At 46.2% G+C, this 20,915-nt stretch overlaps 1 protein-coding gene across 3 annotated transcripts in view; it reads left to right on the top strand.

The window, feature by feature from the left end:
- The first annotated feature begins 1,518 nt into the window (after window positions 1-1,518).
- Window positions 1,519-20,915, top strand: part of MTMR1 (myotubularin related protein 1) — a 50,886-nt gene continuing 31,489 nt past the window's right edge. Inside the window, exons 1-3 of one of the 3 annotated variants that reach the window (XM_041000131.1) lie at window positions 1,699-1,841; window positions 10,797-10,902; window positions 19,754-19,810. In XM_041000131.1, the coding sequence (XP_040856065.1) occupies window positions 1,699-1,841; window positions 10,797-10,902; window positions 19,754-19,810 (306 nt within the window). Of the gene's footprint in view, window positions 1,842-10,796; window positions 10,903-17,703; window positions 17,728-19,753; window positions 19,811-20,915 lie in introns of all 3 variants that reach the window. The other 2 variants (XM_041000129.1, XM_041000132.1) reach the window with 2 other exon arrangements.

The following is a 20,915-nucleotide window of genomic DNA, read 5'->3' as shown; positions in this document are numbered from 1 at the left end:
AGGAGTATGTAGACTCATCTAAGTCCTCAGTGTAATTGCCAAGAGCATGATCAGGTCCCAGTGAACTCTTCTTTGGTCTGATGCTCCTTGAAGAATAGCAGACTTGAAATACTTAAAACTGCAGTGTTTAGTTTCTTAAAAATGTCAGGGCTGCTAGGATGCTTGCATCTACTTCAACAAAACACCTGACAAACTGGTGTCCCTGCTTCCTTGGGCTGCTGCACCATGCACCATATATTCTGTGGCTTGAACAAAAGCGATGTGTTCTCTCATCATGCTGGAGCTGGAGAGTCTAGCAGCAAAGTTCAATCAGGGCGTGGCCTTTGCTCAGGGCTCTCCTCCTGCTTTGCAGAGTCACCTTTCTGTGTGCCCACTTTTCTTGGCGCCTGCAGGCAGCATGCAAGGCCAAGCTCTCTCTGGTCCCTGGTTCATGACCAGATATTTCCCAAAGGCCCCATCTCCAGATGCCATCCGCTGGGGAGTTAGGGCTTCAACAGAAGAATGGGGAGGTGCGAAAATTCACAAATGCGGTCCACAAGAGGTGAACCACTTGAGGATTCTGGAAGACCAGAAGATCTGCACAGCTTCCCTTCCCCCATCATCCTCACCCCCTCCTAGGTGGAACATGGCTTCCAAGTGTGTAGCCATCACATCTATTTCAGTGTGAAATTACTAAGCTGCCTCGGTGGCTTGGCCCTGCAGCTCGCTCTCTTATCAGCAAGTGAAGTGGTCCCTTGAAGAGGTCCTTAGCCATGTGTGTGTCCTAGGTGTTTTGTCCACAATCAGAGAAAGTGCAGGCCAAGGGCCAGGTTCCCACACCTACTGCCGTGAAAATTGGGAGGGAGCTGAGGGTGCATGCGGTGTCTGGCATGGGAATGCAAGCTAAGTGAGAAGGCAAAGGAGTCAACCCAAGAAAGAAACATCCCCCACGTTTTAATCAGCTGGTATTGCCTTGGTTTGCACAGAGGAGATTTTTAACCAACAGAAGTTCAATGTTACTACATCAACCAAAGACGTGAGCTCTGAGCGCGATATCAGAACACTTGGTTGATTGCCCTGCAGATGGCAGGGAGTCGTGTTCCGTGGCAGGCAAGAGGAGGGGGCAGTGGTGCCAAGAATGGAATGGGAGAGGAATTGGCAAAAATGTTTGCGATAGCTCCTGCTTCAGGTTGTCAAGACTAAGGGCCCCCAGGGAATCTGGCCTGCCTCCACGCTAAAACTTTCTTGGAACCAAAAGTGAAGGCAAAAAAAAAAAAAAAAAAAAAAAATTAATCCTGGAGTTCATCCTCGCTTTTTCTACACCCCCCCATATCGCTATAGTCAATCCGGTTTGACTTTCAGAACAAAAAGGATCCTACGCACAGCCCGAAGCCCAGGGGCGCGGTGCTGGCGCAGGTCGCAGCAGGAAGCGCCCGGGCCCACGGCGTGGGCTCCCGGGGGGCGGGCGCCAGGTGCAGCGTGGGCGGGAGGGGGGCGCCACGCGCCGCGCCGCGCCGCCCCCTGCGCGCGAGGCCTTGTGGGTAACGCGGGGCCGCCAGGTGACAGTTAATGGCGGCTGCCGGCTGAGGCTGGCGGGCGGGTGGGCGAGCGACGAGCGGGCCGGCGGCGGGAGGCTCGGGAGGAAGCTCCCCGGCCGCCGCTCCGCTGCCGACTGCGGCGTCTCCAGGCGGCGGAGGGGCTCCCCGAGGCCCGCACGCCATGGACAGAGCGGCGGCGGGCGCAGCGGGCTGCGAGGGCGCCGGAGGCCCCGGCTCGGGAGCGGCCGGCGGCCGGAGGCCCCCCTGGACAGCGGGGGGCGCCCCCGCCGGCTCGCGGCAGCCCAGCGTGGAGACCCTGGACAGGTAAGCGGAACCCGGACGTTCACGCTGTGTCGCGTCCCGACGCCGAGGGCTCCACGCGGGGCCCGCGCGTCCCCTTCCCCGCGCGCTTCGCGGCTCTGGGCGGCCGAAGCCTTGGGGCCGGGCGACCCCGCTCGTGCCCCTTCAGCTCCCCCAAGAGCACCCCCTCCCAAGCCCGGGGCCCTCGGATCTGGCCCGGGCTGTGCACCTGGCTCACTTCCGCCTCAGCGGCTGAGCTCGCCCAGCTCCCGGCACTTCGCAGCAGCGGTCACACCTCTTGGCACGCCACCTCCTGCTGCTCCCTGAGCCCTGGGCCGCCCTTGCCCGGCACGAATGCTCTGAGGGCCAGTGTGCGCTTTGAAGACCTCAGTCCTACACTACCTGCTTAGAGGGTCTGGGGTGTTTGTCGGGAGTGGGAACTGGGGGCGGGCCCTGATCTGACCAACTGGCCTGGAGGACTTCCAGGCACGGAGTCCGAGGGACTTGCACTTCCTCCTGCTTGCAAGGAGCTGCTGCATTGCTTTCGGGAACATAGAAGCTTGCTGCTACTGCATAACAAGTGAGTTGGCAAGCAGAATCCGGCCATGTGGCAGCGGGCAGGGGCACAGGACCTGTCCTCAGAGGCGGCCGCGTGGCTTGCCTGGGTGCTCTGGCCCCCGGGCCGACGCGGCTGCCACTTGCTGATGGCACAGCCACGCTTGGAATGTGGCGCGGGCAGTTTCAGAGGTTGGTTCCTGCCCGGCTGACTCAGAGCAGTGTGTGGAACATTTGGGAGTTTCCAAAAACACGGGAGCCACAGCACGCCTCTGCTTCCTTTGGCGTAGACCCCAGCGTCACTGCCATGTACTTTTAACAAGTGCTGCACTTCGCGGAGAAGCAGTCACAAGCAAGAGAACGCTTGGGCGCGTGTGCACTGAACTCCACGAACCTTGAGCAGTGCCTGAGCTCTCGATGGTCCAGACAACTCAAGGTGCTTTTTGCTCCTTGCTTTACCGCCTAAGAATACAAAGGCACTGTTGAAATCGTATCACGTCATAGGCTACAGATGAGCACACAGAAAGTGCCTGGGATGAGACACACATGTCAAGCAGCGAAGGAACTAGGGGGACACTGCCTTCCTCCCGAGCTTTTGAAGGGGTGCAGATGGCGAGGTGGCAGGCAGAAGGATTCCGAGGTGGGGTGCAGGGTGGTTTTCAGAGGTTCCTCTGGGCAGCCCTAGGTGGGGACTCCCTGATGTGTGCTTAGGGGAGCTTGCACAGTAGAAGCAGTCAGAGATCTTCTGGGAAGCTGACATTTGAACTGTGAGGCGGTGCAGCCTCTGGCCGTGCAGGCAGTGCGAGGAGCCGGTAGCAGAGAAGGCCTCTTGTCTGCGGGAAGATGGCCTCCCCGAGGAGTTGTGCTTCCTCGGTGAACAAGCCATGCTGCCGGGCAAGCAGGAGGTACTCAGCTTTGGGATGGAGGAGAGCCTGGGGTCTGCATTGTTAACATGCACTACAGCTGTGAGCCACACGCACCATGTAGTCTTTGGGGGCGATCCTGGTTGACTTGTTGTAGAGCGAAAACGTTTTTGAAAACATATTGGAGATGGGAGGCTGGTGTTCTGGCCACACCTGCTGTTCGAGTCCTGGAATCTCATTTCACATCCAGCTCCCTGTCAGTGCAGCAGGGACTTGCTGCTCCCCACCCCCCACCCCCACGTCGAAAGCCAGATGGAATTCTAGGCTCCTGATTTTGGCTCTCTCAGTCCTGCTTCTGCAGCCATTTGGGGAGTGAACGAGTAAATGAAAGACATCTCTGTCTGCTTCTCTCTCTTCAACTCTACCTTTCAATTAAATAAATCTTGAAATAAATTATTTGGAAGACAGGCAGGCAGCGGGAGTGCCCCGGCCTGCTGGTTTATTTCCTAAGTGCCTGCAGCAGCTGAGGTTGGGCCAGGGCTGACGCTGGGGACGTCCAGGTGTTTGAGGAGGGTGGAGGTGGGTGACTGGAGCCGGCTGCTGCTTGCAGCTGCCCAGGTGTGGGACACGGGCTTCGCAGCGGTGGCTGCAGTACTCACTGCTGCTCCGTGGCATCATTAGCAGCAGGTTTTTTTCAGTGCTCCCTTGTGCGTTGGTTTGGATGAGGAAATACATCATCAGGTTAACTGTGGGGAGCACCAAAGGCTGTCACCCCGGGCACTGCGGGGTGTCCTTTGCCATTCCAGGATGATGGCGCTGCCGTAGTGTGGCAAGTACACTGGGGTGGAGAGTCTAGCTGGGAGGTGTTGAAATGCTTGACCATTCAGTAATCCTGCGCATGAGGGCCTAGCTGGCGTCAGGCACTGCAGCAGGGAGAAACTGCAGATCCCTGTGCATTGTGCTTTTGGAAAGGCCACCAAAAGGTGAAACAGGTTTTCTGTTTAGGTGATGGTATGCATTTAGGTAAAGAAAAAAACGTAAGCTGAGGTGGGGATTAAGACATGTTGGGCAATGGGAGGGCAACATGTGGCACCTGTGACATTAGCCTCCCATATGGCTGGTTCAAGACCCAGCAGTTCCACTTCTTATCCAGCTTCCTGGTAATGCACCTGGGAAAGGAGTGGTAGATGGCTCAGGTCCCTGAGCCCCTGCACCCATGGGGGATCCAGAAGAAGTTCCTGGCTTCATTTGGGGAGTGAACCCATAGATGGAAGATCTCTCCTCTCTCTCTCACACTCTTCTGTAACTCTGCCTTTCAAATAAATTTTTAAAAATCTCTAAAAAAGAAGTGTTGGCGTATATGCTTTGGATGGTGGTTGGAATTTTGGGTAGAAATATCAGGAAAAGTCTGAGAAAGGTGGCTTGAAAAAATTATTTTTTATTTCAAAGTCAGAGATCTTCCATCTGCTGCTTCACTTCCCAGATGACTGCAACAGCCAGTGCTGGACTACTCTGATGCCAGCAGCCAGGAGCTTCTTCCGGGTCTCCCATGCGGGTGCAGCGTCCCAAGGCTTTGGGCTGTCCTCCACTGCTTTCCCAGGCCACAAGCAGGGAGCTGGATGGGAAGTGTAGCTGTTGGGACACGAACCACTGCCCATATGGGAGATTGGCGCTGAAGGAAGAAGCTTAGCCAGCTGGGTCACAACGCTGACCCCAAAGGTGGCATTTGAGAATGCCCTGAAGAAGTGAGGGTTCCAGTCATCCAAATAGCCAGATGATAACAGCCTATGCAAAGGTTCTGGCTATAAAACTGTATCATCAAGTCCACTAAGTGTTACTAGCAAGTAGGTTATTAGGGAGAGAAAGGATAGGCCTCAGGGCGGTGGTGGAGAGCCTTGGAAGCCATGGTAAACTGTTGGGGACTTTGTTTTAGAGGGGTGACGTAGTGGGGGTCAGCATGGGTGCTGTGTGTATATTAGAGCGGCCGAGTTAGGGGTTGGAGCAGGCTGACTCTCAAGGCCAGATGAGAGGCTAGTGCCTTTGCTCAGGGTACGGGGCAGAGGGAAGAAGTGATCAGGCCCTAGACAGGACCTGAAAGAGACTGCAGGCTTTGGTGATGGTTGCTTAGCGGGGAGGAGAAACAAGTCAGTGGATACCAGTTATATAGTTTGTGGAAGAACTGTGTTGCTTAGCATGAAAAACATCTAGGAGGAGCAGAGTTAGGAAATAGTAGGCTTTCAGCTCTGGGCATATTGATGGTCAGGTCCCATTGAAATGTTCCATAGCAGTTATTAAAGAGGCAGTTGGTGTGTGGGCAGGGAGTTTGGGGCTGACATCTGGCCTGGAAACCTGAACTGAAGCGTCATCTGCACGTAGATGGTGCTTAAATTCTTGAGGTGGGAGAAGAGCACAGAACAGTAGGACTCTGGCAGGGCGGATTTTCAAGGTGCTTAGCACAGGAAAGTGACAGTCTAGGGAGTGTTTGGCTGAGAGGATGAAGCAGTGGGGGCTGAGTGGATAAGCTGGGATTTCTTTGAGCTGGATTAGGAAGCGTAGCCGCAGGCAGGACTGGTGCCCATAGGAGATGCTGGTGTGTAGGCCACGGTGTGGTGGCCTGGGATTTACACTGAGTCAGGAATTACAGGGGGATGTTGTGGGACTGAATGACCCATGGCAGCTTATGCAGGGTGACTTGGCAGGGACTTTGAAGCAGGCTGGTAGAGTCTTGCATGGAGGAGTGCCAGGCTTCAGAGCGGGAGGGATCCTGCTGGGAAGTCCAGTGTGCAGGTGCCACTTGCTGCCAGGGAGAGGAGGCCGCTCACAGGAGAGACATGGGGTGGTGTGGGGGAGGGCTCGGCTTCCTGCCTCAGTTCTGAGCTCTGGACAAGCTCCTGTTCATATGTAGCTTTCAAGAGGGGTCCCTCAAGAGAGCGTGGCTCTACAGGCCCAGCTGTGGGACCCTCAGCTCTCTTGTGCAAGCTTTGCTGCTCTTAATGACTGTGGGCCTACACTCCTTGAGAGCAGGTGACTTGCTCAAGGTCCTGAGGAGGTGACAGCAGCAGGGTTGGAATGTAGCCTCCTATCTGCGAGCCACTGTGTGACGCCATTTGGAACCACATTGGCCAGGACACTTCTGGTTATAGGTGACAAAACCACAACTCAGGCTACCTTAAGTCAGAGGACGTTCACTTCGCTCACAGAACTGCTGCAGTTTGGAGTGGTGGTCCTGGCTGGGGCAGGGCCAGAGTCTGGAGTGGTGGTATTGGGGGCAGTGCTGTGAAATGCCTCATAACTTGGTTTGCTTATTGGGCTTTGTATCTTAGAATTCCCATGGGGAATGGGGGTCCCGGTTGCAGTGGGGTGATGGGCATGGCCTTCAACAGTTCTGGGGCAGATCTGCACTGCTCCGGGTCCAAGAGGAAATCCTGGGATTGGCTGGGCTTGGGTGACTTACCTCTAAGTGCGGAGGGAGACTGAAGGGGCCAGCCGTCTACTGTCTTCTTTCCCACTGAATTCTGTGGAGTTGGGCTGGGTGGTTGGTTCCCTGAGGAAGCTAGAAAAGGGGATACAAGCAGACGGTACCACAGGCCACTTGGGGTCAGCAGTTGTGTTCCCAGAGGGCTTTCTTTTTCTCGTCTATTTACAACCAGCAATGAGTGCGGACAGAAAAATAAAGCATTATGGCAGGAAAGGTAGGATATAAGCAGGGAATAAAGGTGCCTTAGCCTTTAAAAATGAAAGAAAAGGGCCCAGCATGGTGGCCTAGCCACCTAATCCTTGCTTTGCACACACTAGGATTCCATATGGGCACCGGTTCTAATCCCAGCAGCTCCGCATCCCATCCAGCTCCCTGCCTTTGGCCTGGGAAAGCATTCGAGGATGGCCCAAAGCCTTGGGACCCTGCACCTGTGTGGGAGACCTGGAGGAAGTTCCTGGCTCATGGCTTCGGATCAGCACAGCACCGGCTGTTGCAGTCACTTGGGAAGTGAATAATCGGACGGAAGGTCTTCCGCTCTGTGTCTCCTCCTCTGTATATCTGACTTTGCAATAAAAATAGATAAATCTTTTTTTTTTTTTTTTTTAAGAATCTTGTAGTTCTGGGGCCTGACGAGAACTCCAGGCTGTCACTCAAAGCAGCAGACAGATTTATTTTTAAAAAAGAAAAAAGAAACAAAAATTCACTCTTTTCCCTCAAGCCCTGTCCGTCTTAGCATTTGGGATAGATGGATTTCTGGCATATGATATGAGCTTCTGCCTGTTCTGCCAGTGTTTTCACTTAGACTTTCAGAAAGATGTCCCATTCAGCAGGACAGTCAACGGGGGTTGCAACCACCTCGGAGAGATTGGGGGACAAGAGACACGAAGAATGGACAGCAAGACAGGATGTCTGATCAAGCTGTCAGTTTATTGATTTTAATTGAGGGTTTTTATACTCTTCAGTAACTAAGGCTCAGGGAGGAAAGGAGAAACTAGGACGCAAGCCATGGTCTCCAGACCGATTGTTCTTGAGCAGCTACCATATCCACAATAGTAACCAGCATATCAACAATAGCATAGGTAATCAGTAACAACATGTCGGCAGATACAGCATAAATCACATTCTAAAACAGTTGCTAGAAACAATTGAAGCTAAGCATGTGATTAGTTTCATAACTTCTTTCCCAAGCATCTAGCCAGCCGGGGATTTTCCACTGGCCCATAGTTCTATATTCAAAATGGCTTCAGTGTGGCTACAGTACACGGCTCCTGACAGAAAGATGCTGGTCAGTAGCTTAGACAGCTCACCCACTGCCTGCGGCGCCGGCATCCCATATGAGCAGCAGATGGAGTCCTGGCTACCCTGCTCCTGATGCATCTGGGATGCACCCACACAGGAGACCAGAAGAAGCTACTGGCTCCCAGCTTTATGCTGGCCTAGCACTGGCCTTTACAGCCATTTTGGAAGTGAACCAACAGATAGAAGATCTGTCATTCTCTAACTCTGCCCTTCAAATTAAAAAAATCCTTAAAAAAATACGCAGAAAACCACTGGACCATCTTCACCAGAGAGTGCGATTTAGATGAATAGTGCCGAACATAGCTTGTTCATCTTCTTCTGGGTTATCCCACTCATGGCTTAGGGATTGTGGGTATCGGCAGCCTTCCACGACAGGAGCTGAATTAATTAGTGGTGTGCATTTTTCAAGGTCTGAAAATAATCTTCGCAGTAAAAGCTGTTTGTAAGGTAAACCTTCGTAAACATTTTTGCCCTCTTGTTAATTTCTTCAGTGTTTTGATAAATGATGAGAGACCTGGCCTTTGGGGCAGTTGTTAATTCTCTTACATGGGCCTTTGGATCAGGGGACCATGGTCCATCTACTTGATAATTCTAGGCCCTTGGACTAAACTGTTGCCTCAGTTTTCTCATGTGTGAAATGGGGCACAGTGGGCTGGTAGGGCTCCAGCTGTGCAAATGCTTTGAACAGTAGAACACTGAAGAAGGGGGTGCTATTGTCTTTACATGGTCATGTTTTCAAGAAGTTGGTTGGCGGGCATCTGCAGTACCGGCTTCAGCTCAGTGGGTTCACCACCGTTGGCTGTGCCATGTCATAGCTAGACAGCCACTTTCTAACCGTCTGTGTCACCTCTGCACCTCCGATCTGAAGACCAAGATGACTGGGCAATCCCTTTTGAACTTACTTGTCATACCGTGTTTCTGAGGACAACCGGAAAACCCTTCTATAAATTGCCAGAGCATCTACCAAAATGTAAGGCATCGTTTTTCTGACCTTATGGAAATCTTTTTTTCCTCCATTAAGAGTCTTACAGGTACACTGTTCTCTGTACTTAGAGTTGCCATTGTGAAACTGAATTTTTGTAAACCATATGCAGTATGCTGTTTATTTCACTTTAGAATTAATTTTCCACAGACATTACATTAACAGTATTTTTTCATATAGTATGGGAAAGAGCATGGTCTCGGTGCAATGACTCAATTGGCTAATCCTCCCCTTGCTATGTGCTGAGATCCCATATGGATGGTGGTTCATGTCCTGTCTGTTCCATTGTCCGTGCAGCTCCCTGCTTGTGGCCTGGGAAAGCAGTTGAGTATGGCCCAAAGCCTTGGGACACCCTGCACCTGCATGGGAGACCTGGAAGAGGCTCCAGGCTCCTGGCTTCAGATCGACTCAGCTCTGCTCTGGCCATTTTGGTCATTTGGGTAGTGATCCAGTGGATGAAAGAGCTTTCTGTCTTTCTTTGTGGAAATGTACCTTACCAATAATATCTATCTATCTATATCTAGATCTCTCTCTGTGTGTGTATGTGTATATATATATATATGTATATATATGATAACATGCTTAGCTATGTCACACCAAGAGGAAAATTGGCTTGACTCACTTAAAATTAGGATGAGAACGGATGGTGCAGTGGCTAAGGCCCTGCTTGGTAAAACTGTCTGCTATGGGCGTGCTGTGTGCCATCAGCACAGCCCAGCTTCTGCTGCTGTGTGCTTGCGTCCCTGCCCCTAGGGGACTAGGGTTGAATTCCCTATTCCTTGCTTTGGCCTGGCCCAGCCACAGTTGTTGCAGACATTTGAGGAATAAACAGCAAAAGGGAGATCTTACTTTCTCATTGCTTCCCACCTGCCCCTCCCCGGAATCTAACCTTAATTCCTAGTTGTCAATCGGTATTTCAACTATTTTATTTCATTTTTTCCCCCTGAAGTACAAGCAGCAAGTACTGATGCAGAAGCTGCATAGGTGACCTGCAAGATGTGGCCAGGACAAGGATGAGTGAAGTGTTATTGGAGAGCAGCTCTGTTTTAGAGGTTTATTTTATTTATTGGAAGGGGAGCGAGAATGAGAACTCTTTTTCTGGTCTCTGGTTTCCTTTGCGGGTTCACACCCTGGCTGGCTGCAGTGCTTGGGCTGGGCCAGTCCAAAGCCTGGAGCTTCTACCACATCGCCCACCTGGTTGCAGGAGCCCAAGCAGTTGGTTATTTTCCTCTATCTTCCTAGGCACATTAACAAGGAGTTGAATCAGAAGTAAAGGAGCCAGGATCCCACAATGGGATGCTAGCAAAATGCCAGCCCTTCAATTCTTTTATTGTTTTTTAAAAAGAGTCATTTATTTTTATTGCAAAGTCAAATATTCAGAAAGGAGGAGAGACAGGAAGACCTTCCATCCATTGATTCATTTCCCATGCAGCAGGCAATGGCTGGAGCTGAGCTGATCCGAAGCCAGGAGCCTGGAGCCTCTTCTGGGTCTCCCACGCAAGTGCAGGGTCCCAAGGCTTTGGGCCATCCTTGATTGCTTTCCCAGGCCACAAGCAGGGGAGCTGGATGGGAAGTGGGGCCACCGGGATTAGAATCGGTGCCCATATGGGATCCTGGCGTATGCAAGGTGAGAACTTTAGCTGCTAGGCTACTATACTGGGCCCCTTCTACTAATTGTTAAGGTAACCAAATAGTTAAATGTTTCATCAGCAAAAAGAAATGTGTGTATAAACCTATTTGGTACTGGTTTTTCTCACAAAGAGCTTATATTTTAAAACTTTAATCATGCTGTGTTTTTTTAGTCCTACAGGATCACATGTTGAATGGTGTAAGCAGCTTATAGCGGCTACAATTTCTAGTCAAATTTCAGGTTCAGTGACATCAGAAAATGTATCCAGAGATTACAAGGTAAGGAACCTTGAGTGTTTAACTCATTTTTGGTATGTGCAGTATCCAGGAAGCTTTGCAGTTTTAATTCAGATGAGCTTTGACCTCTTGATGCTCACCTGTCATTTGCTTGAGAATGAAAATTAGAGGCTCTCTGCTAGTAAATCTGTAATTTTGAAGAGCAATTTTACTAGTACACGGTATATGTCATCATAAATTTAGAATGGAGAGGAATTAAAAACTACGTTCCATGTTATTATAATAAATGCATTGTATATTCCTTGTTATTCTGAATTTCAAAAAATGTTCCCTAGATTTCAGCATTGAGATTTGTATGCAGGAATGACCTGTGAGTATTTAATATTAATACGTGATACTTCAAAGCAGAGCTATCCTTGCCGAATCTCTAATGAGTGTATACGGGAAGCCTTACTTTCTAGTCCTCAGTGAGATGAAAAATGCTTTGGTTTGCAATGTGGAGTTACCTGCTTGTGCTGCAGTCAAGCCTCACTGCTTGTTTCCCAGCATTCCCAAGCAAAGGGATGAAATGGGTGCTGTGTAAATACTGGCTCAGATAGCAAACCAAAAATCATTTGCTCCATCTTCCTTAAGAACTAACTTGGTCTTAATGATTTTCAACTATTAAAAGTTGCTGTAAATGAAACCACTTTTATGTTTCAATAGTATTCTCTTGAATTGAGGTTTCAGTTTATTAGTTATTCCTGCCTGCTAATAACAGATGATTGGTTTCTAATAAGTATGTGAGAATTGTGTTTGCAATCTCAGATGACCATCAGTTAACAGTCTCAAAATCTTAGTAATTCCCTTAATAACTGTTCCTTATTTATACCCTTTATTTTGCATCAGTTCCTTTTCAGTCCTAACAAGTGCAAAGAGCAGCACAAAGAGGCCATGTGTTTGAGATTTGACTAGATGCCGTCTCTTGCTTCACGTGGGCTAGCAGGTGCTGGTGATTATGCCAGAGGAGGGCATATCTGGGCATTAGTAGGAATTGGATACTTTGCCCAGCTAGAAGAGTAACAGTATGTAGTTTTCGCCTCTAGCCAGTTTTCATTTGAGATTCGTGGTTCACAAAACCTGGCTGGGCGAACATACTGCCGATCCCACTGGTCCCAGTTGCCCTCTTGCTCCGCTTTGGCTGACAATCAGCCCACTGAAGGAGACGCTTCAGAACCTGTATTGGCAGGGAGTAGCTCCCACATTTGGGGTACTCTTCTTTGTGGGCAACAAGAGTTTAGCTAGAAGGTTTTCATTATGGTTGAATAGTTGTTCCTGTTGTGTGAGTTTTACAACAGATTGAATGGCGACTGTGTATAAAGCTTTCTGACATACCAGCTTGAAGCTGTACTTCAACATTAAGCAACAAGTTTTTTTTGTTGTTGTTAAGATTTATTACTATTTGAAAGGCTAAATTACAGAGAGAGAGGGAGAAAGGGGGAAAGAAAGAGAGAGAGAGATTGGGAGATAAGGAGGTCTTCCCATCCACTGGTTGCAGTGGCCAGAGCTGGCATGGTCTGAAGCTGAGAGCCAGGAGCTTCCTCCATGTGTCTTCTGTGGGTGTGGGGCCCAAGCACTTGGACCATCCTGCACCACTTTCTCAGGTGCGTTAACAGGGAGCTGGACTGGAAGTGGAGTAGCTGGGACTGGAAGAGGTGCCCATTTAGGCTGCTGGTACCACAGGTGGAGGATTAGCCTGTTACACCATGGCTCTGGTCCTAGCAACTACATTTTAAAAATGTTTATTTACATTTGTGTGCTGCAAGGAGCCCACATTGGAATGGGTTAACAGATGATGTTCAGGAAAAAAAAAAAAGACTTTTCTGATTAGTAAATTGAATTTTAAATCCCTACATCAGATCACAGGTAAAACGTTTGGTGAATTATTTTAACAGCATGTTTTCTGACTGTTGCCAAATCTGCGAAGTTATTGTTAAATTTATAATTTAGGAGTTCCATGCTTTCTTCAAGGAAAGAATTTTGTTGCAATAAAAACATGAAAGATTTGTAAATTACAAGGATTATTGTGTGTACTGCTTATGAAGTAGCTTTTATAATCAGGGAAATCAAGCTGGGACTTTGGGGTGTCACTGTCTTCTGGAATGGGAGCCATTCCATGGAACTGGCTCCATAGGTTCCGATAGTTTCCTGAGGATGTAGCTTGCAGCCATCAGAATATAATATTTGGAATGATCTATTGTGTAAATAATGAATTTGAAATGCACTGAATTTGGAAGTTTGTTGACTGTAGTTAGCCTCCAGTTAGTAATGGCATAGGAGCAGGCATTGGCGTGGAACAGACGCTTGCATCTCAGCTTGCATCTCAATGCACAGTGCTTATGGGCTGCGTCATCATGATCGGCCTGCTGCCATGGGCAGACTCTGGCTTCATGATGACTTTTGAACACGTCCATTTAGGTCTTAATGCAACCCAACAAGGTAGCTATACCTGTTATTATAGTTATCACTTAATAGATGGGGAAACTGAAGCCTGGAAAGCGTAACTGACTTGTTTAGGACCACAGGGTTCAACTTGGGACTTGAACCCAAGTTGTCCTGTTCAAAAGAGTGATTTTTAAATTTAGCCCACCACCCAAAGATCAACAGGTTTTCAAAATATGCCCCTTGGATACCTTAGCAATGCAGGGTCCTAGGCTCCATTCCCAACTTCCTGAATCAGAATCTCTGAGAGAAAGAACCTAGTGCCTTGCATGAAAAAAAAAATCACAAAATCTTGGCTTCCTAGCTTTATATTTGCTGAAATTGGTGAGAGGAACATGTGTTTCTGGTACATTCTTAACAAATCTGAATGGTTAGCAATTCATGTTTGGTGTGGAGACCAATTATTTTTATCATTTTATATCAGAAATTGTTAGTCATCCCAGGATCAGATCACCCAGAATGTAGTAAGAATATCACTGGCATCATGTGAGAATAGTATATTCATGAGATATATTTTCATATTTATCTAATTACTTTATGGCATATTAGGAAAGGTGGCCCACAAAAGCTTATGATTTAGCAGATGTTAATTCATAGAAAAGGCAGATTATAAAACAGGATGAATTTTACATCACCTTGAAGACAAATGTTAGCTCAGGTGGTATGCAGATAAAGCAAGGCACACTTACAGAGGTGGTGTTAGGACAAAAGGTTGGCAAACATTGCACTAGCTGAAAGAGTGGGAAGCTATTATGTTGAGCTATGAGTCAACTGAATGAATAAATGTATGCTTTAATGCCAATTCATCCTGAAGATGATTCCAATAATTAAGACTACTAGCAGAACTGTAATAAAGTGTTTTGGTTTTGCCTGCCTACTGTTCCCAACAGCAAATCAGTTTATTTCATTTGTACTATTCTAGTAGTAAAAACAAAACAAAACAAAAAACTCTGGAATTGGTGCAGAAAATCAAGAGTATAAGATTTTAATGTAATCTTCCGTTTATCCGGTGTAACAATACAGTTATGGACATTTGATTTGTAATGAAAAATGTTCATGAGCTGTTAGCAGAAGCGATAGTTGATTGCACCTTCCACAGCTTCCAGTGTTTGGAAAGTAAACTAGAAGGGTAGAACAGGATGGAGTACAGATAGTACTGGCTAGATTTTGATCTATAGGTTCTTTATATGTAAGGATAACAGGGTTTGAATTAGATTATAAGCCTCTGCCTATCTTTGTGGAACATCAAATCCCAAAGGATTTGATTCTGGCTAGCCTTATGAAAACTAGGACATTTGGTAGTGCTGTGGCATAGTGTGTTAAGCTGCTTTCAGTGCTTACATCCCAAATGTGCACCATGGTGTTCAAGGCTCATCTGTTGTTCCAACTTCCTGCTGATGGCCTTGGAAAGCAGTGGAAGATGACCCAAGTGTTTTGTGCCCATGTCACCCACATGGGAGACCCAGAAGATGAGCCTGGATTCTGCCTGGCTTAGTGCTGGCCATTGTGGCCATTTAAAGGATTAACCAGCAGGTGGAAAATTCTCTCTCTCTCCCCCCTCCCTTTCTCTTTCTCTCTGTTTCTCTCTCCCCTCTGTCTTTTCCTCTCTGTAACTGTCAAAAAATTCTTTAAAAAATTAGGAGATGATAGTTTGAATGTGATCCACCTCCTTTTCTTGGCATCATCATTATCATGATCACATTTCTATTCCTCTCCTTGTCTTTCTCTTCCCCTCAGCTGTGTACACTCAAGTACTAGATCTCTTTTCTGAATATTATGAGAAGAAAATGGAGAAGGTCCTGTACTTTAATTATTGAGTGGAATAGTGGTACAATAATTATATTCTGGATCATCAACAGAAATTTCAAGAAAGGCTTTGGAGGGAAGGATGAAACAGTACATGGGAAAGACTTCATTAAGCCTTAGCTGGACCATTGTCAGTATTCCTTGGCTTGGGGATGGAGCCAGGAAAAGGGAAGCTTGAGCATGAGCTTCAGAGTGTGTGAGCCTAAGTCCATTGTGGGTAGCCTGGCCTTATGGCTTGTTTATTGTATCAGGGTTAAACCTTCTGATGCCTGCATTGGATAGTTAACAAACTGGGAAGACACAGGAATGCTGTGGAGTAGCAGAGTGAAAACTGCCCCCCTCACCACTTTAAGCATTGGACAGTTTTCAAAATCCCTGTTACTGGCTGAACCTCCAGCTTAGAATCACTGTAATAGGAAAGTGGTATCTTACTCACCACAGTTCTTATAAGAAAGAATTCTCTCGAAAATATCAAGGTTTGGACTTCTGTGTCTGGAAAGATGGAGCAGATGTATTTTCTCTTGTTCTTTACAGTAAATTGAAGAAAAAACTCTGAACACTATATGTCAAACAAACGCAGGAACACCTGGAAAGGTAGACAGAGCAGCCTGGCTAGGAACCACAGGGCCCAAGGAATGACATGCTGTTACATTCTTGGATTTTGTTTTTGCCGCATATGTGTCTCCCAGACTCATCGTTAATGAAGACACTGATGCAGAAATGCCAGCAGGCATGAGCAAAAGGCTGTTTTGTCTAAAACCAGCAGGCCAGGAAAGTGATAACCTAGCAGAAGGGAAACTAGTCCCTGTGCTGCAGCCAAGCACCACAAATAGGATAGAGCTCTGCCCCCTGCTGCCCCACCACAGTGAAGCACCCACCCCTACCATTCTGCCTGTCTCCCTGTAAAAGCCACATTTAAATATCTTGTTCTAAATTGCCTATATTTAGGAACTTAATGGAGTTAATTCTCTTTGACCTATAGCATTACTTAATCTGCAGTGCCTTCTTGACTCTGAAAAATATTTTCTACTTATTTATCTCTTCAATAGAATGGCAGAATTAAAGACACAGGGAAAGACAGAAATAGAGATACCTTCATCTTGTAGTTCACTCTGCAATTGGCTGCAATGGCCAGGGTTGGACCAGGCTGATGCCAGAAGCTTCATTTAGTTCTCCCACGTGGCCCATCCTCATCTGCTTTCCCAGGCTTATTAGCACAGGACTGGATCAGAAATGGAGCGGTTGGGACTTGAACCCATGCCCATACCAGATACCAGCATCACAAGCAGTGGCTTAAACCGTTGTGCTACAAGACTATCCACTCCCCCTTTAAGATTTATTTTATTTATTTGAAAGGCAGAGTGATAGAGTGAGGCACATGGGGGTGGGGCTCCAAGTACTTGGGCTATGGTCACCTGCCTTCCCAGGCATAATAGCAGACAGCAGGGTCAGAAGCAGGGCAGCCAGGATTCAAAGTCACACTCTGTACAGAATCTGGCATCACAGGGGACAGAATAAACTACTGCACAAAATTCTGGCCCAACAGTGTTTCCTCTTAAGACAGTGTTTTTTGGAGTCTGTATTTTTGTATTCACATGATGTTCTAATCTATGCCGAGTAAAATCATAAAGCTGATGAAGACTGCGCCGAGTTTTCTCTCTTAATGCTATGTTTCATAGAACCTCCAGTGGTTAGATGATAGAGTTTTGGACTTTGCTACAGGATACAGCAATGATTAAAGTCACCCTAGGCTATTATTACAATTGTTTTCCTGTTTTAAGTCCCATGTGTCTGGGCTGTTTCCTCTGACTGGAACCTTCTGAATGCATATGTTGTATGTTAAAGAGACACAGGCTGCAGGCTGCAAAGGTGCTGGAATCAGTGTCCTAGTTGAGTCGGACATGCTGTCCTCCATGAGCAGCCTCTGCCTCTCCCCTATAGCCTTCCCTCTACTGCGCACTGGTGCTAGGACAGGATGCAGAGCTTTTGCACCTGCGGGGAGTGACCATATCAGGAAGTGCAATTCTAAAGTCTCAGCTAAGAGTTGGAAATACAAGTGTAGGTTTCATAGAAACCATGTGAAGTGTGTTAGTTAATTCAGCTACATGATATCAATAATCCTTTAGTTGAGCTGTGCTCTGGGTTTATTGGCTTTGTTTTATTTTATGGGCTGCTTTGGGGACATAACTGCCATTTTGTATTGTTTCTATGTGGGAAAAATTCCAGGCAGAATCACAAGTGAACTTTTCAAACAGAATCTGTTCCTGATAGGTTGTAATAGCATTTGACAGAAAGGCCTTGTAAGTTTAAAATAATGTAGTTTGCCTTTGCCTAAGGGGCTATGCATTTCTCCAAATCATAGACTTCTTTCAAAATTATAGGGCAAATGTGTTAGGATTGATGAAACTCTCATGACAAATGTGTTAGAATTGCTCTTGGTTGATTCTATTTGGAGGATTATGTTTCTTAGATTATTGGGCTGTTGCACTTACTGGCATCTTTCACAGATCAGTAGTAATGTCCACGATGATGATGTTTTGTGTTTTTAACTAACAGGTTTTCAGGAGGCCTGACATAAGGGTAAGGATGTTTGGCTTTTGGCAAATGGGCCTCCTCGTGTGTGTCTGCTTGATTGAACACGTAGTCCACTTAGTGTTCTGTACCTTCTCACTGGTTTTGATGAGTCAGATCATTTTGCTCTGCCATGTCATAGCTTTAAGTGTTCACTAGAAATGCTTTCCTTGTTACAGTGTTTTTATGTGCTATAAAAGCCAGCATTTGTGTGAGGGCAGGATGCTAAAGTTGTCAGTGATGTGCAATACTGGCGTGTTTGTACTACATGAATTCTGAGCAAATGTGTGTTCATGGTGGGGATTGCAAATATTAGTCTAAAGAGGCATCTTTTCACCTTGTTTATCATGTAATCCATGATGAATAATTTAGCAACCAAAGGAAAACTGATTGATTATTGTCCATTATGCTGATTTTGAGTCACACTTGTTCTTGCATGTTGAATCGAAAAAGCAGAAATGCTAATCTTGAAGAAAACTTGAGCACAGTCTCAGTTTGTATTTTCAAAATACATGTTTAGTGAGTGACAGCTTGGAATTCCTCATGATTTTCCTTCCCTTTGTTTCAGAATATTCATAAAGCAAGACAAAGATTGGTAATGTGCATGCATTTAAACCTTAGCTTTAGATGTTGACAACTAACCTGTATCTGCTAAATGAGAACAGTGTAGGTTTTGACAGCATAATTTAATGACTTTGGTTTGGAATTTCTAATCTTATTGACCCCTATGGAGTAGTCAAGTCGAATCCCTAATGTAGTTGGTTTACCTTTTTCATATTGTTGGCGCTATATTTTCTTTCGCTTATGAGAATCATTTTGTTTCACTGGTTCACATTGTTAAAGGTTACTTTTGGGCTTCACACTTGCATGGACTTTGAGATGCTTTTTAAAATTCATTCACTTTTCTGTTTTTAAACATTTTAATCAAGGTGGGATTCCATTTTTGTGTTGGAAAAAATGGACATTAAAACAACTGGCTTCATTTAAAAGTTATACTGCTTTGAAGGGTAGCTGTGTCAACTGTGTGCTAAGTTCAGTTTGATGATGAAATGTAAAGATGTGTTAGGGAATTATTTGTACTTTATTAACATAATGAAAGGTGAGAAATACTGAATTGTTAAGCTTTGCTACCTTTTCACTGGTTGCCTTTTAAAGAAACACTGTCATTAGAACCAAAGGTTCAGGAAGTAACACTGTATTACATTTCTAATATTTACAGCCTTCAAAGGAAGTGAGAATCTTCTGCAATATTTATATTCTTTATATCAGTTGTTGAATTAAAAATGCAGTATTTCAGGTTTTTAAAAAAATAGGTTTTATGAATAAAATCCAGTAAGATCAATATACCTTTTTTAAAGGGTTTGAGGAAGTTTAAGGATCTCTGTTGCTTATTTAAAGCATGTTCACATTGCAATTAAAAATATCTAATATATTGATTTGTAAATTATGTTAATTAGTAATAGTCTATAAGAAATAGACACGTGTGGTTTTGGTATATGGAATCTATGGCATGTGATAATGTGCATGTATGCAGTGAAATTTAACCTGGGCAGCAGTTCTTTGGAGTAAGAGAATACTGGCTGTATTTAAATCATGTCTAGGACTGCCTTTGTATTTTTGGCTTCACTTGGCCTTTTACCTGGCTTCTGTGGTATGCTTTTTCGACTATGAATGTGTTACATGACTGTTAATTCTTTTTGTTTTGTATTGTTTTGCTATATCCTATAGTATTGCTTACCTTTAAAAACATAGTACATTCTTTGAAATTCATATTTGTTTGCTCTTTATTTTTCTGTTCCGACATAAACACAGAACAGATTCTCCACTTTAGGCCAGAGGTGGTATAGATGTCCCACACATGATTTCCTTAAACTCCATAGGGGAAAATGTTGTGATTTACAAAGCCATGAAAGATGTGTCAACTTTTATGTGCTCACTGTCTCTTTCAAAAAGAAATTCTGTGCTTTCACCTGTTTACACCCGTTTCTCTTTCTCTTCTTTGCCTTTTCTTGTCCATGCACCTGGTGCTGTGCAGGAGCTACAGGGAGAGCACAGTGGCTACCCTGCTGAAGCCGAAGCTGATCGGGGGCAAGTGCTACATGCTCATCTGTTTGTAGCTAGATTTTGTACTTAGAAGCCATTTCATACTAGATTTTTAGACAATAAGCAGAGCTTTCTAAATGTTCTCCCACTATGGTAGTGTCTTTCTGTTCAAATTTGGTAGATTCCATGATGACATTCTTTGCAAAAATTGGTTTATCCAACATTTTTTCTACTAGAAATATTGTGCTTGCTTTGCCCAAGCGGGTTATTGACGAGGAAAATTGCCCTCGGTCGTTGCAGGGTCTGGAAGTGACTTTAAAGTACTTGCAGTGTTGGAAGGAACACATGTTCATACTTTGGGTGTTCCTGGACGCGTGGGCTTTACGTTATTCAGATTCCCATGGTACCTTGAGTGTACATTAGAGTGGATACCTGTATTTTATTGCAATCAGAATATAAAGTTATTCCTGGAATATTTGTGAGTACTTAACTACTTGCTCAGTATCTCCAAAACCTTTATGGAGTCTTTTAAAGCAGGAGTACTTTTCCCACTAATATAGAAGCTCAGTGTAAGGATTTTTCAAGAAGTTAATGGAAAATGGAATCAAAAGTTTAGGGGTGAGGGCCTGGTATGATAGCTCAATGGCTAAATTCTCATCTTGCAAGTGCTAGAATGCCACGTGGGCACTAGTTCATATCCCAGCTGTTCTACTCCCATCCTGCTCCCTGCTTGTGAAAGCAATGGCCTGGGAAATGGCCCAGCTCCCTGCTCAGAAAGCAATGGAGGATGTCCAAAGCCTTGGGACCCTACACCTGCCTGGGAGACCCGGAAGAAGCTCCTGGTTCCTGGCTTCGGATTGGCTCAGCTCTGGCCATTGGTGTCATTTTGGGGAGTGAATCAACCTTTCAGTCTCTCCTTTTCTCTGTAAATCTGATCTGCCTTTTCAATAAAAACAATTAAAAAAAAAGAAAATGTTTAGGGGTGAGCACTTGGTGCAGTGGCTAAGTTGCTACAGCATCCCATATCCAAGTACGTGGTCCCTGTACTGGGTCCTCTGCTTCTGATCCAGCTTCCTGCTAATGTACTGCATGGGAGGAGGTGGAAGTCGCAGCTACTGACATGAGTTGCAGGCTGCTGACTTGCATCTGGCGCA

The sequence above is a fragment of the Ochotona curzoniae genome, unplaced genomic scaffold (genome assembly GCF_017591425.1).
Source record: "Ochotona curzoniae isolate NIBS_2020 unplaced genomic scaffold, NIBS_Ocur_1.0 scaffold_1852, whole genome shotgun sequence".
Classification (NCBI taxonomy): Eukaryota; Metazoa; Chordata; class Mammalia; order Lagomorpha; family Ochotonidae; genus Ochotona; species Ochotona curzoniae.
This window is presented reverse-complemented; position numbering and strand designations above follow the sequence as displayed.